The sequence below is a fragment of the Ambystoma mexicanum genome, chromosome 8 (genome assembly GCF_040938575.1).
Source record: "Ambystoma mexicanum isolate Mex_15411 chromosome 8, UKY_AmexF1_1, whole genome shotgun sequence".
NCBI classification, from domain to species: domain Eukaryota; kingdom Metazoa; phylum Chordata; class Amphibia; order Caudata; family Ambystomatidae; genus Ambystoma; species Ambystoma mexicanum.
In genome coordinates, this window is record NC_090929.1 from 1,017,557,485 (window position 1) to 1,017,573,586 (window position 16,102).

The following is a 16,102-nucleotide window of genomic DNA, read 5'->3' on the forward strand; positions in this document are numbered from 1 at the left end:
GCGATCGGATGCTGCACGGTGTTGACTGCCCCACCGGCCCCACTGCAGTCAAGTAGGTAGGGGTCTCACAGGCCCACGTGCACTAGGTATCGTGGGGTCTGGAACCCCAGCCGCCAGATGGTGTGGTCCCTGGAGTCACTCCTTGTCCCGGTGCAGCATACGATGTTCAGTAGCTCCTGGGTATGGCTTGATCGGCTGCTTTTGTGCTTTATTGCATTCGCGGGTCGGGAGCTTGGGGTGCAGTGCTCACATGCGAATGGCCATCTTGGAATCCCAACTGCCCTTTTTGAGCAGCTGCTGCATTTTAAATGACCAGATCTGGCCATACTTGCTGAACACTGTATGCTGGGCTGAACCCCGGTTCTCATTTTCAGTTGGACATCCTTCCTGGGCCTCAGTCATCCTCCTGCTGGCCCCTCTTGTTGGCTAAGCCAGGCCTGCCATGCTGAGGCCTTTGCTTGCCCGTTTTACTGCCAACTTCCAGTTTTAGTGCCTTGATCATTTCATCTTGGTGTTGAAGCTGCCATCAACTGGAACAGGATTGAGACCCCAATCGCTGCCTCATCTGCTCTTCTGAACCGTCCTGGGTCACCCCACCAAAGTATTCTTTGTGGGTCCATTTCCCTGTTGGTGAACTGCCTTCCTTGTTAGTCAAGCTGCCGGACCCTACTTTGCTGGGTTGTCATGACTTTGTCAAGTAATCCTCGCCATGGTTTTTGCTCTTCGGTTGAGGGTCCAATAGTAGGATTGGTGATTATTCTTTTCCGTCTGGTTGTTGTTGGTCCGGGATTCAAATCCCTGGCTGTTTTGATCCTGTAAACCACAACTGAATAGATGAACTGCACTCAGGTTGTTTGGAGCTTCTTGAACTGACTTTTTGGGAACCATCACCGTGAAAACCTCTCTATGAGATCTGAATTGGTCAGTTGATCTTCATACTTAAATGGGTGTTTGAGGTCCAACTTTAAGGTTTTCTGTAGGACGTCCTTACCTGCATTTTCACACTGACTTCCATTGGAGAAGATTCTGCCTGTGCTGCATCTCCTCTCTGGGATGATGGTTCTCAAAGCTCCCCTGAAGCTATTTAGGGTCTCTTCTGGTGCCATCTGCGGCTATCTGCTACCATACTTACATCCTTGGGGTAGAACTGTGACTTGTCTCCTTTCTCTATACACACACGATTCATATGGGGAACATTTTACTCGCCTAAAACTCTTGCAAAGTGACTTAAGGGGAACTTAACTGCTCTTGGGCATTTACCTCCATCCACCATGCATCTAGCGAGTTTTAGGCCAACGACTGGCATTTTAGCTTGTATCTGTGTATTGTAATGTCATTTTAAAGTATTTTATTACACATTGGCTCATGTTAAAGGCTGATTACATTGTCATTGTTTGTAGTGAACCTTATTTTTCTCTGGGTGTCTACTGTCCTGCGGCTATTAAACTAAATGTGTCTTGTCTTTTGAAGGCTTTTGGGTTTGGGCCGTATATTTGTGAATTGCCCCACACCTGCTTATTTTCTAGGTCCTACACTGACTGTAAGGTGTAACATTTGTATTTTTCCAAAAGTACATACTATCAGATTAGCATCGCAGTAACTTAAGTTTTGGTATCTGGAGTTTGGTAATTATTAATCCTGTGCATAAATGGCTGGTGCCTTCTTTCTTATGCATTGTCTCTGTACAAAATTAACCTATCACCAGGTAGTGTACCTACATTATAGTAAAGGGATGGGTCTTATGCAAATGTACTGTTTTGATACATACACTTGGTATGTTTACTGTCTTATGTCTACTCAAAGTGCATATCTAACTAAGGGAGATATATATGTGCAACTTAATAAAGTGTTGTTTTTATTTTAGCATACCAGTGTGGTGGGTTTTCTATGAATAAGTGTGTGGAATAACTAACTGTGTCAACCTAATTATCCACTCTGGAATAATGCCTGACTGCTTTGTCAATCTACCAACCGTAAGAGAAGTTGGGCTTCAATTGATGGGTTGGGTGCAGTGCCCCACTGTTAAAGATAGAATTTAATTTTGGGGAATTCTGTAGGGCCCTTTTCAGACTCCCTTTGACTTTTTGCCCCCCTCTATTTTCGGATCAGTGACCTGTTTTTGGTGGTCAGGTGGACTTGGTGCCCCCTGCCAATACAATCTTTTTCCCCCCCCATCCTCACTTTTTTCCTCCTCCCCACTTCACAATATGTGGTTCTGGGTTGCCTACAAGGCTCCCAGGCCAGGGGTAATTTATTTCCCCACACGCATGCCCTAGAGTGAATATATGAGCCTGTATTGGTTTTAAGGGGTAGGTTTTTCCAGTTTCTCCTGCCTTTCTGGAGTATTCCCTACTGCTGGTTTTGCTTCTGGCTTGATGTGCTCACTTCAAGGACGGTGGTTTGTCCTTTTCCCTCATGACAAAGACTTATTTATAAAAGGATAAACAGAAGACAAAATGAGAAAGAAAGGTGTGTGATGGAATAAATGGAGAAAAATGCATAACTACAACACATGGTTAATTAACAGACATTAAAATTAGTACGTAATGTGTCCATAATAAAAATTGAAGAGAAGGTAAAATCTTCAGAATTCTTACTGTAACTCTCCATCTTGTTGGTTTCCTTCTTTGGTGTTGCATTCTGAGTTATCCTATTCTTAACCTATGTGGTTTGGTACCCTCATAACCTATAAATAAATCAGAACTTTGTAATTGCTCAGCATAGTATACCCCAATTATTTGCATGGAGTATTTTCCCAATTTAGTGAGTAAGTGAACAAACGCCGCTTTGCAGAAGGGCTATCTTCTCTCGACTGGATTATTGTAACAGAGGATATCAGAGCCTTCACCAATAGACCGATTTTGAAGTTAAAGGAAATCCAAAACAGCACCCCAAGAGATTGTTTCTTCGAGTAAAAAAATCTCAAGTCTCACATGCTGTCACACAATTGCACTGCCTCCTTGCGGCTCTTCATATGTAGGTCAAGTGTTTATGTCTGGCATACTACCTTTTACGATGCTGGCTTCTCGTTCATCAGTGCCAGTGTTCACAAATATGCATCAGGACATAATATTCAAGCAAATGATCGACATTTAATGGCTCCTCAGTTCATGAGAAATGGGCAAAGGCTGGGTCAATTCTACTTAAATCTAAGAAGACCCGGCTTTTCTCCTTACCCCTTTGATCGGAGTGTGAATGTTTACATTTTTCAGTGGAGGTCTTTCATTGAGCTAAGATATCCAAGGTGAGCATTTAGGTTTACACCAATGGCAAAAACTGAAATAGCGTCTGACCCTCATTAGAACCAACCTTCAAATTCAAAACAAATTCACAGAATGTAGGTCAATGACAAACAGTACACAATGCTCATGTAATCCCAACATACAACGCTATTGTGTCATCTAGACACCGAGATAAAGGAGACACACAAGTATGAGATGAAGGCCACACAAGGAGGAATGATTAAGCAGGATCACACCTCACATAATATTGGTCAGAAGAGATTGACTTCAGTTTTTCTAAAACAGGCTAATAATGAAGGCAACATTCAATGCACTACAGTGGCATCCAGACTTTAAATGTGGCAAGCTGGAGCATGTTGTGCAGATTCAACTGAATATAGTTTGCTTGAAGAAAACGTGCGGATAGTAAGATGTCAGCCCACTTACCTACAAAGGCTGTTTGGGTGCGGCAGGTGTGAGCTGAACCGGACATCACCTGCCATCTCCTCACAAGCATATATATGCTTGGGATCCTTCTTCTTTATCTTTTCGTGCCTACTCAAGCAAGACAAAATAAGAAATTAGTTTGCTATGAGGAGGAGTCAGTCATTGTAATAGATTATGGTTGTATCCAGGGTGATGCCAATCACTTTCTAGTGCAGACCAACCAAAAGCCTGCAGGTAAACCTCACTATACAGAGCCTTCGCAATATCTCTTGGACACCATGGAGACCATGCCAGCATATATGGGGCTTTGAAAGCACGCTAATGAATGTATGTGGGCGGGCACTTGGCCACCATTGGTTGTGTCTCTCTCTCTAGTCAAGTGTGGTGGTAGTCCGTAATAGATCATGAAGACACATGTACGAACATGCATAGTAATGTGTTCCTGTGTCTATGAGGCAGAAGCAAGGGCACTGTATAGGTGTATGAAAAGAAGGTCCCACCTGCATATAGGGAGACTGCATGCCTGTGCAGAGAATGACTAATCTTATGCAGGAGAGGTTTGGGTGCTGAATTTGCATCTGTATGGGTGCACAGAAAGAGAACATGTTCCTTTAGTGTAGATCAGTAAACTTGTTCGCTGCGTGGGGTGGGGAGGTGGTGGAGCAAGAAGAAAAAGAAAGCTCAGCACAAAAAATGTAAACTATATTGCCTACTCTTCCACTAAGAACAAAGATCAACTTCAAAGTCAGAATGACTAGGAGCCAGATTATTATGAAGCACTCTTCTATCTTGTTAACAGACGGTTAGCCCAAGCTCAGACTTCCAAGCAGACACAGCAAAGCTCCAACATATGTTCAAGCCATTTTTTGGCACGTCAGAAATAATTGCTTCTTTTTACCCCCATTGAAGCGTAAAGTCACTCCTAAAGGCTGATCATCCAAAGGTAAAGGATATTTCCCCTTAGCAAAGTGGCATCTACCCTTTGAGAGATGGGGCATCTATCATCTGGACTTGGCAAACCTGAACTTTGACCAGGAAGGGATCCCATGCCCTCTGTGCTCTGCATTGGACCCAGCATTAAGGTGTTTTTAGCTACAGAGACCGTAGGAGGGGGAAAAAGGAGGCAGCACCTACATGGGTGGACCTAGACTGGGTGCAGCATGAAGTAAGCAACAGTCTCTCGCATCTGGAAACCGGTAGCATGTACTGCCGGTCACCGAAACTGCTTTCTGCAATCTACAATGGTACTAGCATAATGCGGATCCAGAAATTGTGGGTAGGACTGAAGCCATCTATCATCCAGGGGCACTCTGCCATCCCAGTGGAAGGCACACTGTTACAAAGGCAGGCACTGTGTGATCATGGACAATCAGAATCTTCCAGTTAAAAAACATACCCTGCTTTGCTCCAAGGCCAGAGCACTCTTGGCATTTACATTTACCATAAAGAAGATTAATGAACATGGAGTTTCCGAAAGGCATAATACGCCACTATCTTGAAAAGGAAGAAAGTCTCAAGGGACCTTTTTCTGGGAACCAGCATTTAGTCTGAAAAATTAACAAATCATAAGCTAGAGACAACTTTTCAGTCTCTTCCAATCGGAGCTATAAGCAATGGGATCAAGTTGACACACAGGAGAGTTGCACTATTTACTCATTTCACAAAGATTCCCACCCCTGCCAGGAAAAAAGGTCTGAAATAACGTGTGCTCTAATAGCACATGAAGGGAGATCTCTAGATAGCACACCTCAGGGAAAGGAGATCACATCTTTCAAGGAGAAGGCCCTTAATTTCGTTATCATTGTCCTGTGCCCATGAACACCATCTTAACAAGAGGTCAAGCACTTCCAGCCAGAACAATGTAGCTCGACCAAGAATGAGAAAACTCAGAGGAGAGATCATGGATGCATTCTAGTAAAGGTCTGTATTAGTTTGGTATGAATGCCTTATAAAATGCAAGACAAGAGTGATGAACAAGACCCAAACAGATGTATTACTGTACAAAATAGCATTTTATGAAAGTGTAAAAAAATACAAATTGTGTACATTTTTAAAGTTGATGGGTAAGCCATAGCAGGTGAGCAATAATATGTTTCTAACTCCCTTACCATGCAAATGGCTGTAGATTGTGAAGGAAGGGACGGAAGCCAGCTATACATTCAAACAGCATAGTGCCAAAGCTCCAGTAATCCACAGTGACCGTGTAGGACTTGCTTTCAAACAATTCAGGAGCCTACGGAGAAAAAAAAGATAGATTTTCTGTACAATAAGTGGGCAGGTGGGCTAAGGCATCATGAAGGAACCACAAAGGGCACATTTCCTAGTAGGTTGAGCCATGCACTGAAGAGCTGGAACTTACAAGTAACCTACAAGTAACATAGGAAACAACTATCAACCAAACAAACATGAAGTGCTTCCTCCAAAGTTAAACATGATGTTTCTAAATTGCAAAATCTTCCAAGGGGGAAGGAAGGCTATGGAGAAATAGCATGTCTGAAAAGCATACGTCTACTGCAGATCAAGGGGTACATATATAGCGTTCACATGAGAGCCATTTCTGCTCTTTTCAAACTATGATCAGCTTTATCTTCAAAGGGGCTTAATTATACTGTTTATTTGCTCAATGTGTAAAACTCTTGTGTCAGGTCCTAGACGCCCAGTAAGCCTCCTGCACAATACAGGGTACTGGTTGAGACGGTTTATAATATAGAGCAGTTGGGATGTCTCAAAAAGCTAAGGGTTTAGAAGAGAGGTGGAGTGGATGCCTTTGAACCCATTGGTGGTTCTCTTCTAAAGAGAAGAGTAAGACACCAACTGATGGGTAGGTTCACTAGTATCACAACTAGATCAGTTTACTGAAGTCAGCAATGTCATAGTACTGTAGCCACTTTTTTCCTTTGGCTATAAAAACGAAACTCCCTGCACTAAATATCACTTCATGCACTAATGTGTGCACAGTACAGGGCACCAATGACTTGAGTCCTAAGTACATGAAGCGTTTTAAGTATACAGATCTAACACTACATGAGGAGCACTACTGTAGCAAACTCACTAGTAAGTACTTAACAAGGTCGCAGGACCCTCAATTACTTAGCTTACCTTCTGCAATTCTTTTTAACATTTTTGAGTGTGTAATGTGTTTCAGTTCAAAGAACCTTTCACATACAGGTAATAGAAATACTCAGACATAGTTATTAACATAGTTTGAATTAATGAATTAATTAATAATTCTATATTAAATGCAGCACAATGTGCAACAAATGCATACATCATTACTCAGCAATACTAACTTTCCCATCGTCTTCCCGAAAAATTTTCCCAGCAGCTTATCTATCTACATATATTGTGAGCCATTGTAATTCTCCTACTTGCCAACACCAGTCCAAATGCTGTACAGTGCATAATTTATAGCCATAGTCTGTGCGTTTAAGCAGTATGTCCAGAATTCATTTGATTTTATATGGTCATAGTCGATTACGAAAGCACTTAAATTCTGCCTATAAAGACTCCCCAAATGTTTAGAAGTAGTCAAAACATGCTTGGTCATTTCCACCATACCCTCAACAACGCAAACCCTACAACATTGGTTCTCTATAGATATTTTCAGCTCAGGACCTCTTACAGAAAGTGTTGCAAGTCGTCCAATCCTAAGTAGAAGCGCAAATCTCCTAGCCTCTAATGCCGGACATAACTATCAATTACTGTTGGGGTTGTAGGCAAGTATGTCTCAGTTTATTAAAAACACCATAGGTTTTTAGGGTTCCTAGGTGCTCATGATTCTTTTGCCAATTATTCAGCTGGAATTATTTGAGAAATTCTTGTCTCAAGCTAGTATAGGCTTCAGCCCATGCCGGCTTCCAACCAATTTCCTTATGCAGCTTCTCATTCATATCTCTGAACGTTTTTAGAGCACCAATCATCCTTATATTACCAGGTTAAGCAAGAAGAGCACAGGCCGGAGATTTGACCATTTTTAGATACAATATCCTTATTTTACATAGGACTTGGCCCGCCAAGGAAATCAAGCCCCGTTCCAGACTAAGAGCCGCCATGGGGACTCGGAGACAAGTTCAGGATGGTTCTCAATAGCTTACCCTCCATCTTGTTCAACCAAGCCAACTTTCCATAGTCCCACAACTGTGCATCAAGGCCATATGTCAATGCTGGGCAATAACTGTTATATAACAAGATGCCCTTCAACTAAATCCTGCTGTATACCAGGTTAGTTTTCTAATTATATTGCCCAGGATGAGATCTTTCTTCCTTTTATACATGATCGCTGCTTTCTGGCCTCTTACGTGAAGCAATAGGCAAACCCAAATAGCAATAATGAGAGGTCTGCTCAATCACCGCATCAGAGATACTCCTTGATTGCATCACCTTCCTTTGCCCACCATACATACTCTGACTAATGGCAAGATAATTTTCTTTCGAATTTGTATGTCGAAATGGTTGAGAAATCTATCATCTACTAGGACAATAATCAATACAAAGTCAACCTGCGGCAGTGGTCACGATATATTGATATTTTCATAGTGTCGGAAGGCGATAAGAGCCTCAGCTGAGGAGTTTGTCACTAGGCTTAACCGCTAGAATGTGTATTTAAAATTTACTCAGGAAATTAAGTTTTTGGAAATCAATTTTTTTGATGTTTCCATTTTTCATCAAGCAGGTGTTCTGAGGGTCAAACCATACAATAAGAGCACAGATAGAAATGCACTTTTGCATTTTTCCAGTCACCATGCCAAATATATTAAATGTAATCTCCCATTTGGACAATTTTTAAGATTAAAACGAAATAGCAGCCTCAGAGAACATTATGAGGACAGCGCCAATGTTCTACTGAATAAACTTCTGGAACCAGGGTATCCCAAGAAATTGGTAAAAGACTCTGCAAAACGTGCATATAACAATCGTGAGGCTCTCTTGGAACAAACCCTGAAAGAATCGAAGAAGCAGAGTGGAACAGTGTTTGTTAACACATTTTCTGATTAGTCTTACAAAGTTAAAAATGTAATCTCCAAAACATGGAACAAAGTGTACAATAAGGAAAGGCTGACTCCCCTGGTGGCATACAAGAAGATTGAAAATCTTAGGCACATCCTTATCAGAAACAATATTAAAGAAAGGGCTAATAGCAGAATGAAACAGACCACCCTTGGGGTTTACTCCCCAGTTGTTGGGCATCATCAATGTGGACAGTGTGTCATGTGTCAATACACGACTAAATCCAAAGAGGTAGATATTGGTATACCAACAAAGTGGCTCATTACAGACTTTTGTAACTGTAATAGTACAGATGTTGTATATATGATCACCTGCCCTTGTGGTTTATATTATATAGGCAAAACGAACCGTAAATGTAAGACCCGCTTGATTGAACGTAGGAGTTGCATCAAAGCAAATGTGATACAGGCCCCAACGCTAAAGCATTTTATTGAGAAAGGACATTGTCATGAAAGTTTCATGTGGGTTATTCTTAAGCGAGCATATGGCCCAAGTAAAGAGGAAACTGATCAGAAACGTATAACTTTGGAACAGAAATTAATTTTCAAAACTCAAAGTCACATAAGGGGGATAAATGAGGAGTACAATGCTGGTCGGTCTCAATGATAGATCTTGGATTCCTCTAAATCATTTGTGAGATGCTACTAGTACGATGTATCCTGCAGGCCTACAATGTGAACAGAGCAACTAACATGTCATGGTGTATATGTAATTTATATTACTCTGTGTGTACTTGATGTGTGGACTTAACAGTATGCAAAATAATGATTTAACATATTGCTGCACTGGTCCAAGATATTTTGGTGAATAAGAGCGCAGTCCCAGCTTTGATATGAGGATTGTTGAAAAATGATCTTTACTGTGGCCAATGGTTATCCAATATGTCATGGTGGCTTATGGCTGTTGCACCATTTAAATGTATTTGACAAATGTATGAGCAACGTGACTGTTTGTCATATCTGATATTATGATGTAGGTGGCTTAGGCTAAACACTACGTGTTTAATGCTTACCACGATGTGCAAATCCGTTGCCAAAAAGAGTACATTTTCATTAAAAAAAAAAAAATTACAAACTATGTCTGGCGTACATAAAAAAAAAGAAAAATAATGTTTTTCCTATGGTGTGTAAAAATTGCATATCCCGTGGACAAAACTCGTTCACAGAAACCATCAGAGTTGTTTCTAGAGACGGCATTAAAGGTGTGTCCGTTGTTTGTGTTGGTTGTGGTTTACCCCTCGTAGTCCAGTTTCTATGACTAATGTATGGGTCTGCTGGGAATTTGCGCTGTTTTGCTGCGAGTACAAACTGGATGGAGTAAGACCAGATGTGTTGTGGAAGAGTCACTGTTTCAAGCGCCGATTGCCACAGTGAGGTAAGCTATTGGTAGGAGGTTTATCAGCATTTACAAAGGACGCTATTTATCGTTGCAGTCATTGGTATTACTGTCTGACCAATATATATGGTATACTCCTCTGCAGGTCTGTGTAAGATAAAGTGTTGGGCAAACCGGACGTTGGTATTCGCCTTTAATTGTTGACTGTAGTCAAAAGGAGAGGAACTTGATCCTATAAGACTCTGAAAGTGGCTTTGTTGGTTACAATGTTTGTAGGTGATGGAGAAACTAACAAGATTGAATTAATAAGAGCGTGTTGATGCTTGTGGATACTAAGCATGAGGTACTGACTATGGTACACAGAATGTCGTACTTATCAAAGGTATGCAACTAGGTGACTTGCAACACAGTATGGCGAAAGTTTTTGGGATGTGTTTGGTGCGATTTAAAATGGAAGCATTACATATACTTCGGGTTACATTTTGTCTTTATGCAGTGTGCCCACACCGTACCTGCCCATTAAAGGGGTTTTTGAAGAAATTATAGAATCCGATTGATAATGATTTCTGTGGAACGTATACTCCCCGTTGAAGCGAATTCCGTATTGCTATTTCAGCAGGTACCGTATAGCAGTAATTTGTTGCTGGTATGTCTACTGATACATACACAGATGCTTTATTAGCGAAGGTGTTTGTTGATAATTGATGTCATTGATTCATTTCCGGGTGTTCGTGTTTGAGGTGACTTAGCGGGTTGTAAAAAAATGTTCTTTTATTTTTTTAAATAGTTTTAAAAAGTGTAACCCTCTCTCAGGATACAAGTGGTCGGCCATGGAATAAAAGAACAGGATACCCACTGATGAATGTCTGACGAAAAAGGTCTTCTTGAAAGAAACATGTTGGGTATGATGTAAAACACAATAAATAGATCTTTCTGAATTTTATATGTTGGCACTGTTGTGTTGTAAAGACAATTGTTCAATGGTGTTTTTTCTAATGTGCGTTGTTGTATTGAAAGTGTTTGCATTTTAACCTGTGAATAGCTGTCTAATCAAAAAAAGCATACATTCTTTAAAAAAAATGTTTAAACAATTTTGTATTAAATGTTCTACTGTGCATTGAATTAAATAAAATACAAGTGTATATTTTATACTGAATAAATGTATTTATTTGAATTTATAAAGCGCCCACTGCCATGGGGCATCGTGGCGCTGTTAAGAAGGCTTACTTGGTTACATAAGTGCATTAGCAGGCATACAAAGATGTTGCTTCGTGAATATTAAAAAGTGCATGGCATAAAATGCATGGGTATAGTGGTAGACTGTATGGTACAAACACATCTTTTATGGTAGCATCACATAGTTTACGTTGTCAAGTAGATGGGCGAAAGCATGGTGCCTGCAATGTCTTGTATGGCGGTAGCTACAAGCAATTGCCTGGTCATAATAGTGAACATATACAGGGTGTCAGCCACCTATGGTTTGTATATCATAGTTTGTTGAAAAAAACTGGTGTCACAAAAAAAGGCTATTATATTGTTGACTTCCTTGATTGATTTAATTGAATAATGTCCCTCACTAGAAAATGGAGTCAGTATGGTCTTGCAATTGTCCAGCTTTAGGAAACTAGTTTTGACCTGTATTGTACGTGAAGACAATTTTCTCAGCCATATTCACTGAGCGCTGTCAGTGTTCTCTGTAATCTGTAAGGGTGCAGCAGGGGATAGACGAGACAGAGGTGGCATGTTTGTTTTGGGTTATAAACTTTTATTTGTCTTAAAGAAAGGAAAAGGTGTTGGGGAGAGGGCTAACTGTCCCCAACTACTATGAGGGGTTGCCCTGCCTCAACAAAAGAATACTATGAACCCGGTCAGGATGTCTGTTGAACAGCAATGTCCATCATGTGTCTCAGCCTATTGCCGTCCCTTACACTTTCAATATAAACCAAATGCAAATGGGTGTCATCTTAACTTCAGAAAGATACCCCTCCCGTTCTGGTTGCTGATACCAAACTGCAGTTCTGCAAAAGAATGTATACAGTTCAATGTTCACTGTTCATCCAACTTAAAGATAACCAAGTTCCCCGTTCTCTTGGAGGGAACGCTTCCTGTTGTTCTAGCTCCACTTGTTGTCACAATAACATTCTTTACCAAAGTCCTCTGGGGAATGCCTCTCCCCCAGTTCGTAGCACAAAAACAATGTTCTTTCCCAGTCACTTTCAGGTCTGGTTCACTAACCTGCCAGCCCTTATTGTAGAATTTTCCAACAGTGTATACATCTGGTTTACTCACCTGCCAGGCTTGATTTCTACAACCTTCAACTTCAGAGACCCTAGTGTTTTGGGCTTCAGCCAGCTGGTTAGAATTCTTCCTGTATCCAGGTGGGTCCTTGACCTTTATGTATGCCACTGGTGGGTTTTGCCCATTCTCATCTGGCCCCCAGACCCTGTTCCTTTGACTAGACGGGATCCTTGTCCCTTCGTTACCTAGTGTCCACTCGGACAAGCCTAGTATACTCTCCTGCCAGGTAATGTCACCGCTAGGTGTTTCCCCAATGTTCATATCTGTCTGTCTGCCGCCTTTGTTATTTCCTTGTGTCCCTCAGGGTGTGTTTATCTGCTCTGCACTGTTCAAATCATATTGGATAGTCTCTCTCACCCCTTGTGCTCTTCGGGATGTTCGTAATGGATTTATAAAGTTTGTATTTATTTGGCTGCTTCCCTTTTCATCCCCTTGTAATCTTCGGGGTGTTTTAATAATGTTTGCAAAGTTCATATTATATTGTATATTCTCTTTGTCACCCCATTGGGCTTTTCGGTATGTTTTCATGAGCTCCTTCTTTTGTTCCTCTTTGTTTTGCTCTGCAGTGTTGACTTGGTGCCGATCTGAATGTATAGGTCTGTGGGTGCAGTGAAGTAAAGTGGACCAGCTACTACCTGATGGCTGGGTTGTCTGGGCTGAGGAAAGCATGCATGAGTGTGTCCATAAGAATCTCCTATTAGCTACAGACCCTTTGCTGGTAGCTGGTGCTTGTATTTTCACCTAGGGTCTCAAGGGTGTCGCAATCTTTTTTCACCCTTACAATTGCCTCATCAACTGCATTCCCAAAGAGGACAGATTCCTCCAAGGGCTAGCACAGGAGGGTGGCATGAGTCTCTGGTTTAACTCCAGTTCCCCTTAGCCAGGCATGTCGTTTTAGGACTGCAGCCCTTGAAACCTGGCAACCTGATGTTTCAGCTATATCCAGAGCATTCTTGATGATGTCCATTTTCTCTTCTTGGACATTTTTAGAAATTATGGCTGTAGCTCTGATGGGATATTCTTTCTCAGGGCTTCTGTGTCATCCTGTTGTATCAGACCATAAGAGCATTCGCTATACACATATTGAACGCAGCTGAGGTTGCTGCTATATGTCCACAATTGTAAATGAATGATCACACTCTCCGTGTCAGGAGGATACTGTAATGGACAGGTGAGAATTAGCCCTCTCCCTAGCCATAGCAAACCGTCACCTAGTGAGTCTGGTGTTGGTCTGGTGGCGCAGGACGATATTTCTTTACGAGAGAGAGAGAACACGCACTCCTTTACTTCATTGATTGGAATGGTGGAATGCAGTGAGATATCTGTTTGTTCTCCTCTAAAATGTTGTCAGTGGAGTTGGTATCCTCACCCAACTCATGTGCTTTTATGCCAAACTTTTCAGCAGCTCTGTTGATGACGCATGTGTATTGCAAATTTTCCAAGGTTAGTAATTAAGTAAACCAGACGATCTTCTTCATCCTGTGTAGGCAGCATATATTCCTCTGTATCTAAATTATCCCTCCATAACGAGCGTGATCGTCTCCCATCTCCTGATACAGATCTGGGGAGTCTGAATAGATGGCAGGTAGTTGTTCTTTGGGTTGTTACTCAACATGCGGTTTTTGGGATGCGATTCAACATGCTGTACATCCAAGTTCCTTTTAGGAGCCTCAAGTTCGTGCTCCTCCATGAATCAAACTGTTCATGGTAACCTTAAAATCCAACATAGACCATTCCTGTCAGGATTCCAGAATCGGCTCCAAAGATTTTGCAACAGGAGGGGGGAATGACAGTGTTTCGGTTTGGCGTAGAGTGTCTCAGTAGGATGGATATCTTCTCCATCACCTTCCCCCCCAGTCCATCTACGACTCTGAAAAGTCAACTAAGCCCTTATGCTGTATAGCAGAGGATAATGACAGTGTTGCCTCTCTGTATATTCCTGGAAGGCTGTACAGGCAGTTGGCTGGGTGGTGTCTTTTTGGAAGTCCCTTTGTCTGAGCAGACTTGTGTGTGAAACGTGAAGTGTGATTCCACACAATACACCGCCATCAGAGCTAACTCAGCCAGACATTTGTGTATTGTCTCCTTGCGTTTCGAGGTGTGCTCGACAACTTTGGAGCAGCTACTTTCCAGGCGCTAAGGTTAATGTATAGAACCATAGGCGTATACAGCCTCTTGGTTGCCATGTGTTGTTGGTGAGTGCCTAGTCTTTGGAGCTCGGGCTGGCTGCGAGGCCTTCCCTGTTGGCACATTGACACGTGGCTGTGTGGGATAACAATACATCCCAGTCAGTCGATTCCTCAAAATCGAAAACCTGCAATCTGGAGCTGGTCTCCCTCTTCACCGATTCTACCTGCAGGGTATAATTAACCAATTGTCCAAAAAATCCATCATACAGGCGTAGCCATGCCCAATGATGCAACAATACTAACCGCTTCTTGAAGTCGTGGCCAACCGATGGTGGGAGCAAAAGAAATCTACCTATATGCATAAGTTATATATTATATTATGCATCTCATTCACCACTCACCAGGAATCTGCAATCAATGCGCTTCCTTATTCCCATAACTCATTTTACAAGGGGTACAAGGTTTCAAACGAGAAACGTATATCAGCATCTGGAATGTAAAGAGGTGGAGAAACAGGTCTACCTAGCACAGCTGTAAAACAAACCTAAAGCTGGGCCATCAGGGAAATTAAGGGAGTTCTCAATTAATTACATTTAAGAAACTCCCACAAACTGCTCAATTGTCTTATTTAGGAAGCACCTGGGATGGTGTTCCCAGGCCATACTGAATAGGTATCCTCATGCTGTGAATACCACAAACATCTGTGGAGCATTTCATCCATAACACTGATAAGGCAAATACCTTTACTGATACACAAGGTGCTCCCTAATGAGTTACACCACCCCTCCTCAAACAACTATTACTACAAGGCACAACTGAGAGGCAAAACCAAATACCATAGTGATCTATGCCCCATGACAATACCATGAACCAATTCTGGCTATTGCCCCAAGTCTTAAGAAGTTAAATGGGGAAAGTCCCTAGACAACGAGCCCAAATGACATCAGGCGTAAGCCACTTTGTACGAAAGAGGAGTTTGCTGGAACAAACTATACTTGGCCACTTCAAAACATCATTCATTTCTTCCTGATCCATAAATAAACTGTAATTCTGTCAGTCACAAAGTCAGTTGAATTACACAGTCATCAGTGCCAAAAAACTATTTTCTGGGGATGTGTTCTGTCCATGTAAGAAACACGCCACACTAAATTCTCCTGCCTGCAGCTCAATAAAAAACAATTGTGGTAAACTCCCCTCTTTCACTGGTGTAGTTGCTGGTCCTACTCAGCAGAATAGTTGAATGTTACCTGTTGCCCCCTTACCGCTGCTCCTTTTTCCATTTCCCTTGGTCTCTTCTAGTGCTCTTTTTGCTGGGGGCCTCGTGTAGCCCTGAAAAGGGGGTATAGGGGAAAGAAGAACAAGTTACTTACCCATGGGAACGTTCTTTCGACTGGATGTTCCTCCCACGTATTCCTTATCTTTGATATTCCCATATCCAGCTTGCTTCTTTCGGAATTTTGTTTATTTTTTTTTAAAAGAGGGGGGATGCGATGCTTGTTGAGTCGATGTCCCTCAGAGGTTTACGTCTCAACAACAACGTCATCACGAGTATAAGTAGTCGCGTGCAGGGTCCGTTGCTCTGTTCCGTTTTTAAGTGTTAGACATTGTCCAGGATGAGACTGTTGCTACACTTGAGAGAGCGCCAACTGCAATTACAAGGGAAGT

General features: G+C 41.9%; 1 protein-coding gene across 1 annotated transcript in view; it reads right to left on the reverse strand.

The window, feature by feature from the left end:
• Positions 1-16,102, reverse strand: part of LOC138472665 (inhibitor of nuclear factor kappa-B kinase subunit alpha-like) — a 1,781,717-nt gene that overhangs the window by 925,400 nt on the left and 840,215 nt on the right. Inside the window, exons 7-8 of the mRNA XM_069610956.1 lie at positions 5,777-5,901; positions 3,669-3,776 (exon numbers count right to left, since the gene is read on the reverse strand). Of these exons, the coding sequence (XP_069467057.1) occupies positions 3,669-3,776; positions 5,777-5,901 (233 nt within the window). The remainder of the gene's footprint in view (positions 1-3,668; positions 3,777-5,776; positions 5,902-16,102) is intronic.